General features: G+C 50.6%; 2 protein-coding genes across 2 annotated transcripts in view; both read right to left on the reverse strand.

The window, feature by feature from the left end:
- Window positions 1–2,383: 2,383 nt before the first annotated feature.
- On the reverse strand, window positions 2,384–3,021 carry LOC311595291 (myosin light polypeptide 6-like). Its single transcript, XM_084777873.1, has one exon. It carries the CDS (start codon window positions 2,960–2,962, stop codon window positions 2,507–2,509), a length of 456 nt encoding a protein of 151 aa, XP_084633999.1. The 5' UTR covers window positions 2,963–3,021; the 3' UTR covers window positions 2,384–2,506.
- Window positions 3,022–4,687: 1,666 nt separating this feature from the next.
- The window catches only part of PARP1 (poly(ADP-ribose) polymerase 1), a 32,815-nt gene continuing 24,038 nt past the window's right edge, over window positions 4,688–13,464 (reverse strand). Inside the window, exons 14-23 of the mRNA XM_084776672.1 lie at window positions 12,262–12,390; window positions 11,047–11,130; window positions 10,143–10,265; window positions 9,587–9,715; window positions 8,683–8,781; window positions 7,795–7,947; window positions 6,957–7,084; window positions 6,348–6,409; window positions 5,555–5,669; window positions 4,688–5,249 (exon numbers count right to left, since the gene is read on the reverse strand). Of these exons, the coding sequence (XP_084632798.1) occupies window positions 5,168–5,249; window positions 5,555–5,669; window positions 6,348–6,409; window positions 6,957–7,084; window positions 7,795–7,947; window positions 8,683–8,781; window positions 9,587–9,715; window positions 10,143–10,265; window positions 11,047–11,130; window positions 12,262–12,390 (1,104 nt within the window). The 3' untranslated portion in view covers window positions 4,688–5,167. The remainder of the gene's footprint in view (window positions 5,250–5,554; window positions 5,670–6,347; window positions 6,410–6,956; window positions 7,085–7,794; window positions 7,948–8,682; window positions 8,782–9,586; window positions 9,716–10,142; window positions 10,266–11,046; window positions 11,131–12,261; window positions 12,391–13,464) is intronic.

The following is a 13,464-nucleotide window of genomic DNA, read 5'->3' on the forward strand; positions in this document are numbered from 1 at the left end:
GGGAGTCTTGCAACCATTACTGATGGGAGAGACAGAAACCTCAGCAGGGCCTGTAACTGTCTCCTTGACCAAGGGGATGCTGTGTGTCCTGTTAAAGGGAGGTGTTGGGCTTTCTGATACTAGCCGAGAAGCAGCTCAATTAGCAGGTGGCTTCTCTGAAGGCCACATGCTCATCTTGTACTGTTCACAGGTTCTGTTGAGGAAGCCTAAGGAGTCTGGTCTTTCCTTCCTGTGCCTTCTCCAATCCTCTGAGTTTTTTGTGACCAATGTAAAGAAAAGCCAACAGCAGGTCAAGCCAAGATGGTCTCTTTTCTAGAAGGGTCCTAGAACCCCTGTCTTCTTGTATCAGGAGGAGAGGTGTGTTATGTACCTATTTCTCCTGAACTGAAATATTCCTTCCTGGAGGGGAGGCACATAAGATTCAAGAAATGTAGGAAATTTATAACACTAACCCCTTATTCAAATAAGCTTACTGGTCCACTAAGCTAGGCTTGGGTAGAGTTGTGTCTTTGGTCTCTTGATGGTACTGTCTGGGACAAAGCTATTTGTTCATGTCGCGATAGGAAAAGTTACTGCCAGGGGAGGTGTGACAGTCAATCTCAGTTACCAACTGGATGCCATGGGAGTGGTTCTCAACCCTCCTAACACCGCAGCCCTTTAATACAGTTCCTCATGTGGTGACTCCAACCATAGAATTATTTTGTTGCTATTTCATAACTGTTATGAATCATAATGTAAGTAAAATGACATGCAGGATTGTCTTAGACAACCCCTGTGAAAGGGCCATTCAACCGCAAAGTGGCTGTGACCCACAGGTTGAGAATAGGGGGTCTGGTGTAACCTGGAAGACAGGCCTCTGGTCATGCCTGTTGGAGATTATTCTGACGAGTTAACTGAGGTGGGAAGATGTTCATAGCAGGCATTCCTTGCCGTCGTCTTTTCCTGGTTGCAGATGCTCTTGTGACCAGCTGCTTCTAGCTCCGCACGTTACCTAAAAGCCTTCCTGGGGCTGTAGAGATGGCTCCAGACTAAGTGCTTGTTGCTCTTGTAGAGGAACCAAGTTTGGGTCACCCTCCCCACCACACATTCTCCCTCCTAAAGTTGCCAGGATGTTTCATCACAGTAAAGAGAAAAGTAAGGCAGGGGTGATTTAAAAAAAAAAAAAAAAAAAGGACTTGGGGAAACACAAGTTCCCAAATAACTCCTCAGTTACAACCTGTCTCCACTTCTAGATCTGCCAGCTAGGTACCCAAAAGCCCCACTTATGAGAGCTCTAGTGCCTGTGGGACCACAGCCCTCCTGAAGAGTCAGTATGTGGCTCATCATCCCTAAGCTGCGGCTCCTTTTCATCTTAAGCAGGAGAGCAACAGCAATAGGCATCCCTGGGACGTTGATGCCCCCAGGCGGTCACCTGCTCACCGTTCATTAGCACTCCACAGGGTTGACCATCTGCTGCTGCCTTCACAGCTTGGGCTCTTGATTTGGGAGAAACAAAATCTTTTAAATTATGTTTCTGAAATTCCTATCAAATGCTAGGCACAGAAGTCACAACTCAAAGCTTTATTACGGGCTGTCAACCAAAGTCGCACACTGCCTTATTCAAATCTAGAAAGCCCAGCCTGGTCCCTGGGTGAGTAGGAGCACATGGCTAAAATTAGCCAGGCCATCTGCTGAGACAGCAGCTGGTTATTCTAAGCCCCAGAGAGCCTGCCTGGAAGTGGGGGCTAGGCCTCTCAGGGGAAGAGCCAGAGGCCTGCTGCTTTGTGGTCAAGGGAGCGAACAGGACAAGACTGGAAGGAAATGGACACTGGAACCGTGTAGTCTCTTACCTAGAGCTTCCTGTTTGCATTCAGATGCTGGCAACACCATTCTCTGGACCTCAGTAGTAATGGCCCCAACTGTTCAGTTCTTGTCACAGGCCACCTGAGAACTTCAGAGGCCAGTGTTCACATTCTCAAGATAACACGGATGGACGCCAGATTTAGAAGACTGTCACCCTTAGGTTGGAGACTCTGGCTCAGATGACCTGTAGAACTGAAGACCTTCTGTGGACCCCCATCTCCATTTCTGCCCCCAGAGAGGCAACGTGTCCCTCACGAATAAGACTATTTAAATAGTCACCTGTCCCCAGGAAGCCTCCTCAGGTGCTTTGCTCTTTGACTGAAATCTGCAGTCAACAGCCCCAAGTGATTCCCCCAATCTCACCTTTGTAACTAATCATGAAACCTTAGCTGGTACTTTGCCTTCCCCTTTTACAGCCTGGCTCATACTTGATATAATTTATTTTAATTTTATGTTCATTGGTGTTTAGTCTGCCCCATACTTTTCATTTTTATTTTATTTTGGTTTTTCTTTTTTTTTTCTTTTTTTTTAGGGCAGAGGGCAGCTTTTATTGGGTGAAGGCAAACATCAATCATCCAAAAGGGCCCAGATGGGCAGGTGCTGTGATCAGGGAGCCTATGGGGCCACACTGGACAAGGCACGGGCTTGGAGTATGGAGATGTCCTCAGCCATTCAGCTCCATCTGGACAAGCTCTTCGTAGTTAATACAACCATTGCTGTCCTCGTGGCCCGCCACCAGCATCTCTACTTCCTCTTCTGTCATCTTCTCACCCAGCGTGACGAGGACATGGCGGATCTCGGCACCCATCACCGTTCCATTCCCTTCCTTGTCAAACACGCGAAGGCCCTCGACATAATCCTCGTATGTTCCCTGGTCCTTGTTCTTGGCCACCGTCTGCAGCATGGGCAGGAAGTGCTCAAAGTCCAGCGCCTTCATGTTCATCTCATCACTCTTGGGGTTCCCCAGGACCTTGAGAACCTCGGTGTTGGTGGGGTTCTGGCCCAGGGCCCTCATCACGTCCCCACATTGGCTGTACAGGATCTTGCCGTCCCCTGTTCGGTCAAACAGCTGGAAAGCCTCCTTGAATTCTGCAGTCTGGTCCTCGGTGAAGTCCCACATCTTGGCTGCTCAGCTCTGCGAGACCTTTCCCCAGCAGTTATTTTGGTTTTTCGAGACAGGGTTTCTTCTCTGTGTGGCCTTGGTTGTCCTAGACTCGCTTTATAGACCAGGCTGGCCTCAAACTCAGTGATCCACCTGCCTCTGCCTCCCAAGTGCTGGGATTAAAGGTGTGCGGTACCACACTCTGGCCCTTTTTTTTTTTAAAGATTTATTTATTTTTGTATACAGCATGCATCAGATTACATTATAGATGGTTGTGAACCACCATGTGGTTGCTGGGAATTGAACTCAGGACCTTTGGAAGAGCAGTCTGTGCTCTTAACCACTGAGCCACCTCTCCAGCCCGGCCTGGACTTGAAATTCTTATACACGGGAGAACAAAAGCAAGCGAAGATTGAACATGACAGGTAGGTTCCTTCTTAGAATAAAATACTCAGAAATGGGAACGTAAGTTTGATTACAGGGAACCCCTTAAACAGTATCTCCAAGTATTTTGTTTAATCAAGCACTGTGAGGGTGACTGCTTTTCTCTGTTGTTGAAAAGGCGACGGTAGCTGATGAGCATTACTGAATATCTGGGTGGGGTGCAGACTGTTCTCAACTCAAAGGTGCTGAGAAGGCGGCTTGACTGCCAGGTGACCAATACAGCACTGTTCCTCATCAGAAACCCTACACTACACCTCTTGGCCCTCAGTTCAAGTGCAGATCTTAAATGACAGAAACTGTCATTTCCCATCTTTCCTCTCTTGACTGAGTTCTACTTTTTGTTTCACCAAAACTCAAACCACCACCAACAAAATGACCCCAACCTTGGAAGTTCTTGGGTTTGGGGGATGGTGGGAGTCCCCTGAACCACTGGTGGCTGTGACTTCAGCCTGTTTGTCTATGCCCTTCTGTAACAGGTCAGAGCGGAACCTAATGTTCAAGCATAATCTTCCAATTCCATACAGCTCCATGGCGCCCTACGGCTTCAGGATGTACAGCGCTGGTTTCTCAACCCATCACAGGAGTCGGCCAAGACCACTGGAAACCACAGATACTTACATGGTTTTATAACAGTAACAAAATTACAGTTATGAAGTAGCAACAAAAACAATCTTATGGTTGAGGAGCCACCACAGCATGAGAAGGCTGAGAACCCACTGGTACAGTGATGTAATCTGAAGGGAGCCGTCCCTATGGATATAGTATTGTTGGGGTTCATACACACAGAGCCCCTGCAGATTTCTTCTTCTTCTTCTTTTTGTTTTTGTTTTTTGAGACAGGGTCTCTCTGTGTAGCCTTGGCTGTCCTAGACTCACTTTGTAGACCAGGCTGTCCTCGAACTCACAGCGATCCGCCTGCCTCTGCCTCCCAAGTGCTGGGATTAAAGGCGTGCGCCACCACTGCCGGGCTCCCTGCAGATTTCTTACTATGAAGATAACCATATTCCTGTCAGAGAAGAGCCACACAACACAGGAGTAGATAGCCATTTGCATTTTAATTGAGACCTAGTAGCCCTTTGGGTGGCTATGTTGATTACAGAAGGTTCAGTTTGGAAGACAAGATTGCTCATGGATGAATCAAGAACCCCAAATGCAACTCTGAACTGACTATACTTCAGATTCAGCGTTTCCCCAGTTAAGTGCATCACGTAGCCCCTTCCTTTGGTTACCCCATGTTTATCACTGAAAACCAAAAGCCCAGAAGGCAAAGGGAACAATTAAGTACAAGATAGAAAATCTATATAGTATGAAATTATTTTTATTTTTAGCTCAAAATAAATGCTTAACATTTTGCCAAAATCAAGACCAAAGACAAACCCTTGAAAAAAAGGGAGGAAGCACATTTCCCTTCCTGGGGAACCAGTGAGGCAGACACTGTGACTGTGACGTGGCTTGTTTCTTCCCTCAGGACGAGTCTAGGCAAACCAAACAAAAAGCTCTCCCCGGCTCTTCCTCTACTGTCAGCTCTATCTATCCGGGCTGAGCCTGCTGCGCGCGGTAGGATAAAACCCAAACCCTCCCGCCCCCGGGTGCAACATGGACAAGGGACTTGAAACCAGGGCCCTTTAACCTGTCCGTATAAAACCCTTCCTAAGGAGATTCGGTGAGGGTGCCACCTTAGGTGGCCACATGGCTGAGGTTTTGTGGTGTCTGGTGCAGAGGCACCAGGGGGAGTGACCCCCTAGGCCTTGGGTGCTGGGCACAGCCCACCCCTCACATTTTACCACAGGGATGTCTTAAAGTTGAACTTGAGTTTCAGCAGGTATTTCAGATTCACCTGAGCAATGTCATAGACAATGTACCTGGGGGGCAGTTGTCAAGGAGCCAACAGCTGAGTCCCGTGACCTTTTCCTCCACCATGAGAATAAGGGAGACCAGTGCCCAGAGACCCAGGTTTACCCACACAGTGGGGAGCCAGACCTCAAGTGCACACAGGAGACCACCCAAGAGGAGAGAAAAGTCACCACTATTCCTAGGTCAGCTACCTGGGGTGATGAGGGCATACGCACCTGCTGGTGTTTCCAAAATGCGCACGCGCGCGCGCGCGCGCACACACACACACACACACACACACACACACACACATACACACCCCAGTAAAGGATACTCGTTATACAGTAGGCAGGTATCATTAACACCTGATGGGATCCCTGTCCCCAGTGGAACCTCTACACCCTCCAGGGTGATGCTGGCCGAAGGGTCAGGGGTAGTTTTGCCCAAACCTGTAATGTAAGGTGAACAGTCAAGGCATGACAGAGGATGTGTAACAGGGGTGTGTGAATGTCCTGGGCACATGACATCTACTTCACACAGGATGTGTGTCTGCTCACTTTCAACATCCTTCAGGCTGCAAGCATGGACTCTGTAAGAAAGGTCCCAAGGGGGGCTAGAGAGATGGCTCAGTGGTTAAGAGCGCCACCTGCTCTTCCAGAGATCCTGAGTTCAATTCCCAGCAACCACATGGTGGCTCACAACCATCTATAACGAGATCTGTTGCCCTCTTCTGTAAAGCACTCATATGCAATAAGTAAAAAAATAAGTAAATCTTTAAAAAAGAAAGAAAGAAAGAAAGGTCCCAAGGCAACAACGGAAATCAGTATTGTCATAGTGGCCCAGGTGGGGTTATGCTGTGGCCAACACCCCAACGCCTCCTTCATGTGCTCCCCTCTCAACAATTCCAGGTACACCAGAGGTCCCTCCTGGCCTGATAAAACTGCTCAAAATCTCAGGCCACCAGCACGCCCTGATTTGGTTCCTGGTGCCCCATAAAACCATGTGGCACTGACACTAACTGCAGCCACAAGGAATGAAGCAGTCTTGTTTTTAAACGGACCTCCAGCAGCCAGCTCCAAGAGTCCAGCCTTTGGTGGCAATGTGCCCAGTGGGCTAGAGGACAGTACCTTTGACACTGTGCTTGCCCTTGGGTAACTTGCTGATATGTGAAGCGTGTTTGAGTTCGTACCTATTTAAGAGAGGACAGTCTCAGAAGAGCCCTTGGTCACTGGGCTCTCAAACCCATTCATCAGCATCTTTACTGTCAAGGAACCAGGAGCCCACAGAACCCTGCCTGCCCTGTAACCTCCTCCTCACACCTCCTGGACTCATCAGAACCCTGAGTGCTCAAGCAAAGAGCCTGCAACAGCTGCCACTGCTATGGGGCTATTTCCAAAGCAAGGGCCTCTTTGGAGCCGTAGTCAGCTGCTTAAAGGTTCCTGTCTCGTCTATCCTACGGACTAGTTCACCATCTTGCTCTTCTGGTCACAGCTCACAGCAATAGGAGGTTGCCTGAAGCCAGAGGACTCGGATCTTCTCTTTCAAGAACGACCTCTTTGCCTCCCCGTTCTGCGTAAGGACTGCTGCCGCTGCCGCCATTTCCTGGCCCTCCTGCGTGGCCGCCCTTCAGTTTTCATAGCATCTCTGAATCTCCCTCGATCCTGTCTGTGCTTACAAGCCACGAAGAGTCTCCTTCTAGTCCCTCTGCCCATCCTGGCCTTGGCGTGGATACTCACATGTTTCCAAGGGCAACTTCTCCCAACAGTATTAAGCCAATTGGGTCTCCCTGAGATGTGTGGCAGTAGTTCGCACTCTTGGATACCATGTCGGCAAAGTAGATCCCTTTCCCGAACATGTAGCCTGTCTGGAGATTGGAAGAGGGATGGCCAAGTCAATCAGTGAGGCTTTCCCCTGAGTACCCACCCGAGCCACTGGCAGGCTAAGTCCTGTAGCCATCACCTCTGAGAGGCACTGTTCTCTGTCAAAGGCCAGCCAGCACTCACAGTCAGGCCTTATGGAGTCACCTAAGAGCTTAGGATGCCACTTTCTCTTACCAGGAAGTGTCCTGAGGCTAATGTGCAGACTGAGTGAGCACTACTGAGACTAGGCTAAGACTAAGACAGACACACACACACACACACACACACACACACACACACACCACACCCCTCCCCCAGGCAAACAGCGGATCCTCTTCTTCACTCTCAAGTGGGAGGCTTAGGAACTGAGGTCACTGTCACTGAGGTCACTGTCCAGCCACAGGGCGGTGCCTAGCATACAGCCACTAAGCCCTTCCTTTTCTTTACTCTGGATTAGTGAGGGCCTGCTCAGCTGGTCCCTTCTGTAACCCAGCAGGCAATGCTGTCTATCCCATGTCCTATTCCATTTATCGGTGGAAATTCAGGAGCTCATGGATGCCGCCAGCTGGGGAGAGATGCGCCTGGGCTCCAAAGCTTGTTCCCTGCATGTCAATTTGTCCTATCAGTTTTCAGAGTGTCCTGGCCTAGGCACCCAAGGCCCTTTAAAGAGACCACTACAGGAACAAGTGCTCCCATAGAGAGGACAGTCACTTACCACAGGTGCCTCAGGTGGGGCTATCCGCAGACCCTGTGACAAGATGCCAGCAAAGTTGGTGGTCCTGGACCCATGCCACAGCAGCCTCCGATTGTGAAGCTGCTTAAAGGGCTTGTAACGCTGGCTCTCTCCCTCACGCTCTATCTTGAAGATCTGGACAGTTGGCAAAAGGGAGACACAAATACCATTACTCGGGTTCACCAAGGAGATGGACGGACTCAAGAGCTTCTGGTACTGATCACGTGTCCCAAGAGCTAGGAAGCTTTAGCTTTGTTGTACTCCTCACAGGCTGGGCTGGGCTGATCCAGTGCACAGGTCCCAAGGCTCCACTCCACAGCAAATGAGCCATTACAAACACTGAGGCTAATGTGCAGCAGATATGCCCCCAAGGAACCTTTTCTTTGAGACCAGTCTCACAATGCAGCACAGGCTAACCTGGAACTAACCATGCAGCCCAGGCTAGTCTTGGCCTGCTGAGCTTCCTGCCTCAGCCTCCCAAATGCCAGCATTAGAGATACATATGTCTGGCCTGAGGAATTTTATCATGAGCTTCTGGTAATATTTTCAGATCCTAAAACCAATTGTGGGGCACTTTAAATACACAGCAAAAAGCTACAGCCAACTATACAATACCACTAATTTTCTGGCTCAACACAAGTCACTTCTTACTAAAAGCAAAGTAGAGCTGGGCGGTAGTGGCGCATGCCTTTAATCCCAGTACTAAGAGGCAGAGGCAGGGGGAGCTTTGAGTTCCAAGCCAGCCTGGTCTATATAAAGACCCTGCCTCAAAAAAAGGGTAAAATTCTTTCTGAGCCAGGGCCCAAGAAAGGAGGGGACAGGAGAGACCTGGCAGGATAGAAAGGGGGCAGAGAAAAGAAAGATTCTTACATCTATCACTTCCAGGTCATAGGCATTGTGTGTAGTTGCATGAGTGTTCTTAACGTACTTCCTGATGACCTCAGCCTCCTCAGAATCTCTGTCAACCACCTAGAAAACAGACATCTGGAATTAGAGATGCCCAGAGAGCCCCACGGTGATAAACTAGCCAGGAGCAGTTCTCACTGCCCAAGGACTGCCGCCTCCAAGCCAGGCCAGGGCCCCATGCACCAGAGCACCACTTCTTCATCCACTTCGACTGCTACAGAAGGAGTTCAAGAGTTCTTGTCTACACACGAGACTCTGAGCCAAGCTAGAAACACAAGGCTCACCACTGGTGAGGTGGACCAGGAGTCCGGCTCACTGAGGGAACACACTCAAGTCCCACCCTAGTCCGAAGGATGGCCCAAAGGACCTTGCACACCTCTAGTGAGTGCTCTACCACTAACACACCCCCATTCCCACCACAGCATCTGAGGACAGTCTCTCCCATGTGCACCACAGCTGGCTCAGTGCAAGCCTAACCATGCGCTGCTGATGTAGCCACATTAAACAAGCTGGGCGTATGTAAGTGCTCTTCACGCTTTCTTATTCTAAGCTCAGAAAACCTAGGGGTTCTGGTTGCGTTTGAATTGCAAGCTTTCTAACCGTAGATGCAAACAGGAGCCTCTTCACCAAGAACCTATTGCTTTCCCACTCAGAAGGAGCATTTGGCAGGACCCCCAAAACCAGTCTCCATACCAACTCAATGAGCTAGCTAGCTCAGAAGACTTCCGCAGGGGGGTCTCAAAGACCATCATTAGCATTTGGATATGTGGGAGGGCAGACTTGTGGCCTAGCTGCACATGTAGGTTGGGGACCACTGCTCTTGGGTGAATTACTATACTGAAATCTGGGGAAGGGACAGGCCTCTCACCTTAATGTCAGTTTTGAGCTTCTCGTAGTTGACATCGATGGGGTCCTTACTGCTGTCATCAGACCCACCCCTGAGAAGACTATAGGCCACCTCAATGTCCAGGAGGTTGTCCAGCATCTCCACCTTGGCCTAGGGACAAAATAAACACCTGAGAGCTAAGTCCATAGGGAAAAAGGCAAACAAGTCTTACAGCGCACACAGTGTGTAGGTGACTCCTGACATCTGCTCCCACAGTAGGGAAGGTCTCTTTGTTGGCCAGAGTGTGCCATCACCTCTCACCACACAGCAGACACTCACGGGCACACCCTGGCATGCTAACGAGGCTCTGCTACTTGGGGAAGTGAGGGGTAGATGTTAGAATGCAGGCAGGGACACAGATGCCACTAAGGGCCACAAGCTGACTTAAGCCAGGGACACATGGGGCCTTTATGTGGGGACAGAGAAGGGGCCTCTTGATTCGTGAGGATTCCCTAGACTTACTGGGTAAAGCAAAGGACACAGTGAGGAGGGCAGTCCCACCAGCATCCAGCCCTGCCCCATCCCGGCAGCCCGGTACCTGCACACTGTCCGCATTGTTCAGGAGTGGGGGCTTCTTCATTCCGAAGTCATGGGGGATCAGGGTGTAGAAGCGATTGGAGAGATCCAGGATCTGGGAGTCACTGCTGCCCTGGGACACTGCCTGGAAGGGGCACAAGGAACACAGGACTGAAGCAGCGACCCTCTGCACAAGCAGGAAAACGGTCATTGGAGCACCTCATCACTGGAGTGGTGGCACTGAGGTGGACGGGACCATGGTCCTGGTGCCAGCACAGCTTATCCACACAAAGTGCAAAATCTATGTTGCAGGCTCAGTCACTGCTGTAAAACCCCTTTGAGTTTTATGCTTGAAAATTGTTCAGCTGGGCTGGATGGCCCACACCTTTAATCCCAGTACGCAAAGGCAGGTGGATCTAGTTCCAGGCAGTGAGGGTTACACAGCGAGACCCAAACAAATATCAACAAAAAACCTGTCCACAGTGCTGGGAGCATCTACCTGCTGCTACTCGGGGGCATGAACAAAAAGAGCTGGAGCTGGGGACATAGGGTCACTGCTCAGTGGCACCCAGGAAGTCTACTTCTCCAGCGGGAGCTCCTTTTTCTTCTCACAAGAGGCAGCACCCACCCTCAAGTACAAGGAGAGCCTTCTAATCTGGAGGTCGTCACTGGGAGCTCTAGGCTGGGGACACACAAATAACAACACTCTGCCAAGTTTCTAAGGACTTTATCACATCTGATAAATAAAATCATTACTATTTGTGTAGTTTTTAGTACTCTCTGGTCAATGACAGGGACTGCAATATTTACTGAACTGAAAAAAAAAAAATCCAAATCCCCATAAAGCACAGCTTAGGCAGACAGTGTGGCTGCCTCTCACTAGGAGAGCAGCTGGCTTGGCTGGAGACCCTGAGGTGCTTGCTTACCTGCTGGACCTCACCGAGGATGGAGTAGGCGGCCTGGATCTGCCTTCTGCTCAGCTTCCCCAAGGGCATCTTCTGAAGGTCAATCTGTGGAGACAGGGGACCTTAATGCGGGGCATTCTGCAGAATGGTGACAGAGCACTGTCCCCTCATAGGAGACCAGTGGCTCAGCTGCTCAGAACTGCGCCCTCTTATGAGACCCTAGACACCGTGTATCACCAGCCCAGTGCACTTGTGAAGCAACAACCAACACAGTTCCCACCCACCCCACAGAACCAAGGCTGCACTGCCCAGGTCTCCATAGCAAGAAAGGGCACCTTGCTGCCATCCAGTTCAAGACACACCTGATCCAACACTTCCTTTTCCTATCAGCCACCCCAAAAGGCTATGCATTTGTTCTCAGGAACACCTCAACTAAGCACACTACTGCAGGGTCTGCTGTGAATCAAGGGCTAGAGCTGACACCAAACAGCGGCATGGCCATTTTGTCACAGTGATGAAGAGCAGGCAGCTCCCCACTTGGACACCGGCTCCCTCCTCCAAGTGGACAGGTTTGCTGGTCGCTGAGGAGTGTGTGAGACACCCAAGTGCCAGCAGATCTGTGCCCTAGGCCTGTAGCACTGGTCACATCCACCAAAGCTGCTTGATTTGCAAAGCAGCTTGTGTGTGGCTGGCCAGGTACAGAGGTCCCTTCCTGCCTCAGTTGCTGGAAGGCTGGAGGTGAGGCGAGACTAGGCTGCGCTCGACTTAGCCTGTTGCCCTTGTCACACAGGCCCAATCAAGAGCACCATGGTTCCAAGTGCACTCATCTCGCCCCCAACCTTTCCCTTTCTCTGCCTTGTGTATGTGAGGAGAACACTCCTCCACGACGACACCAACCCAAGTTCTAAGAAAGAGCTGACCTACCCGGCCCAGTGGCCCACGCCTGCAATGCCAGCATTCGCAGAGGCAGAGACTACCAAGGGAGCCCAGGACAGCCAAGGCTACACCAGAGAAACCCTGTCTTGAGAATCCGCTAGCTGGTAGGTCTGGGCCCCAAATAACTAGACCTACCTACCCTAAGACACAAAACAAAATAAAGAGAGGCACAAGGGTAGGGAGTAGGGAGGGCCCTGGACAGTCTACATGCTCCACAGCTGGAGTGACTCTGGGCAAGCAGCAGCGGGTGGGGGCGCCACCACTTGCGCAGGCTTAGCATGCGGCTGCAGCGGCACCCACCTCATACTCCACCAAGGCCTTCTTCATGCTCTCCACGTCAAAGATCATCCCGACGAGCTCCTGCACCGGCTTCGGGAGCTTCGACTTCGTGCCGGGCTTTACCGTCAGCTTCTTCACTGCCTCCTCGTCCTTCAGGAAAGTGGGGAACCAGGAAGACAACAGAGGGTGATGTCATCAGGGGTTAGTGACAGGTAACTAGGACTACCAGTGAAAAAGCCAAATGTTCACCCAAACTCCCCAAACAATGGTGGCTACAAGAGCTACACGCACAGGCAGAGTAATTCGCACACACGCACCCTCCAATCGCATCAGATTCGTATTCCAGCTGTTCTGACATCTGCCCCTCTCTGGGTATGCTGTGCATCCACACCCAACTTAGAAGGTATAGCTGCCAGGGAGTAGGGTGGTGGTGGTGGCAGACGCCTTTAATCCCAGCACTTGGGAGACAGAGGCAGGTGGATCTCTGTGAGTTCAAAGCCAGCCTGGTCTACAGAGCGAGTTCCAGGACAGCCAGAGCTGTCTTGAAAAACCAGAAGGAGTAGCCGGGCGTGATGGCGCAAGCCTTTAATCCCAGCACTCGGGAGGCAGAGGCAGGTGGATCGCTGTGAGTTCAAGGCCAGCCTGGTCTACAAAGGGAGTCCAGGATGGCCAAGGCTACACAGAGAAACCCTGTCTCGAAGAAAAAAAAAAGAAAAAGAAAAAGAAAAAGAAAAAGAAAAAGAAAAACCAGAAGGAGAGAGAGAGAGAGAGAGAGAGAGAGAGAGAGAGAGAGAGAGAGAGAGAAAAGGAATGGCTGCTTGACAATGAAGCTCAGCTCAACGGGCAGAAGCCTGTTAGTCACCCCTTTCCCCATGGCTGCTTACCCAGGGTCAGCGGCAGGACCCAGTTTACATGGTCTCTACAGAATCTCCTCATTTGTTTGGTCTCATTTTGTCAGGCAGCTTGACAGAGATGTACCCGCACATTCTCTGACACAGCATTGCACATGAGATTTCACTCCTGCCCCCCGGAGAACTGGCTAAGACCAACTGCGTTGGATTGCCTCAACTCTAGTTTTCACACCTGCCTTTCACACCTGGGAAGGCAGGAGTTGTGCTGGTCCTGTCAGGTGATGTGGTGCACAGCACAGCATTTGCAGGGGGTCAGTGAGCTGAACTGAGGACCTGGATTATCCTTGGGTTAAGCTGCAGAACCTGAGCTGCC

This window comes from Acomys minous, assembly GCF_964271855.1.
Source record: "Acomys minous genome assembly, chromosome: 1".
Taxonomy (NCBI): Eukaryota; Metazoa; Chordata; class Mammalia; order Rodentia; family Muridae; genus Acomys; species Acomys minous.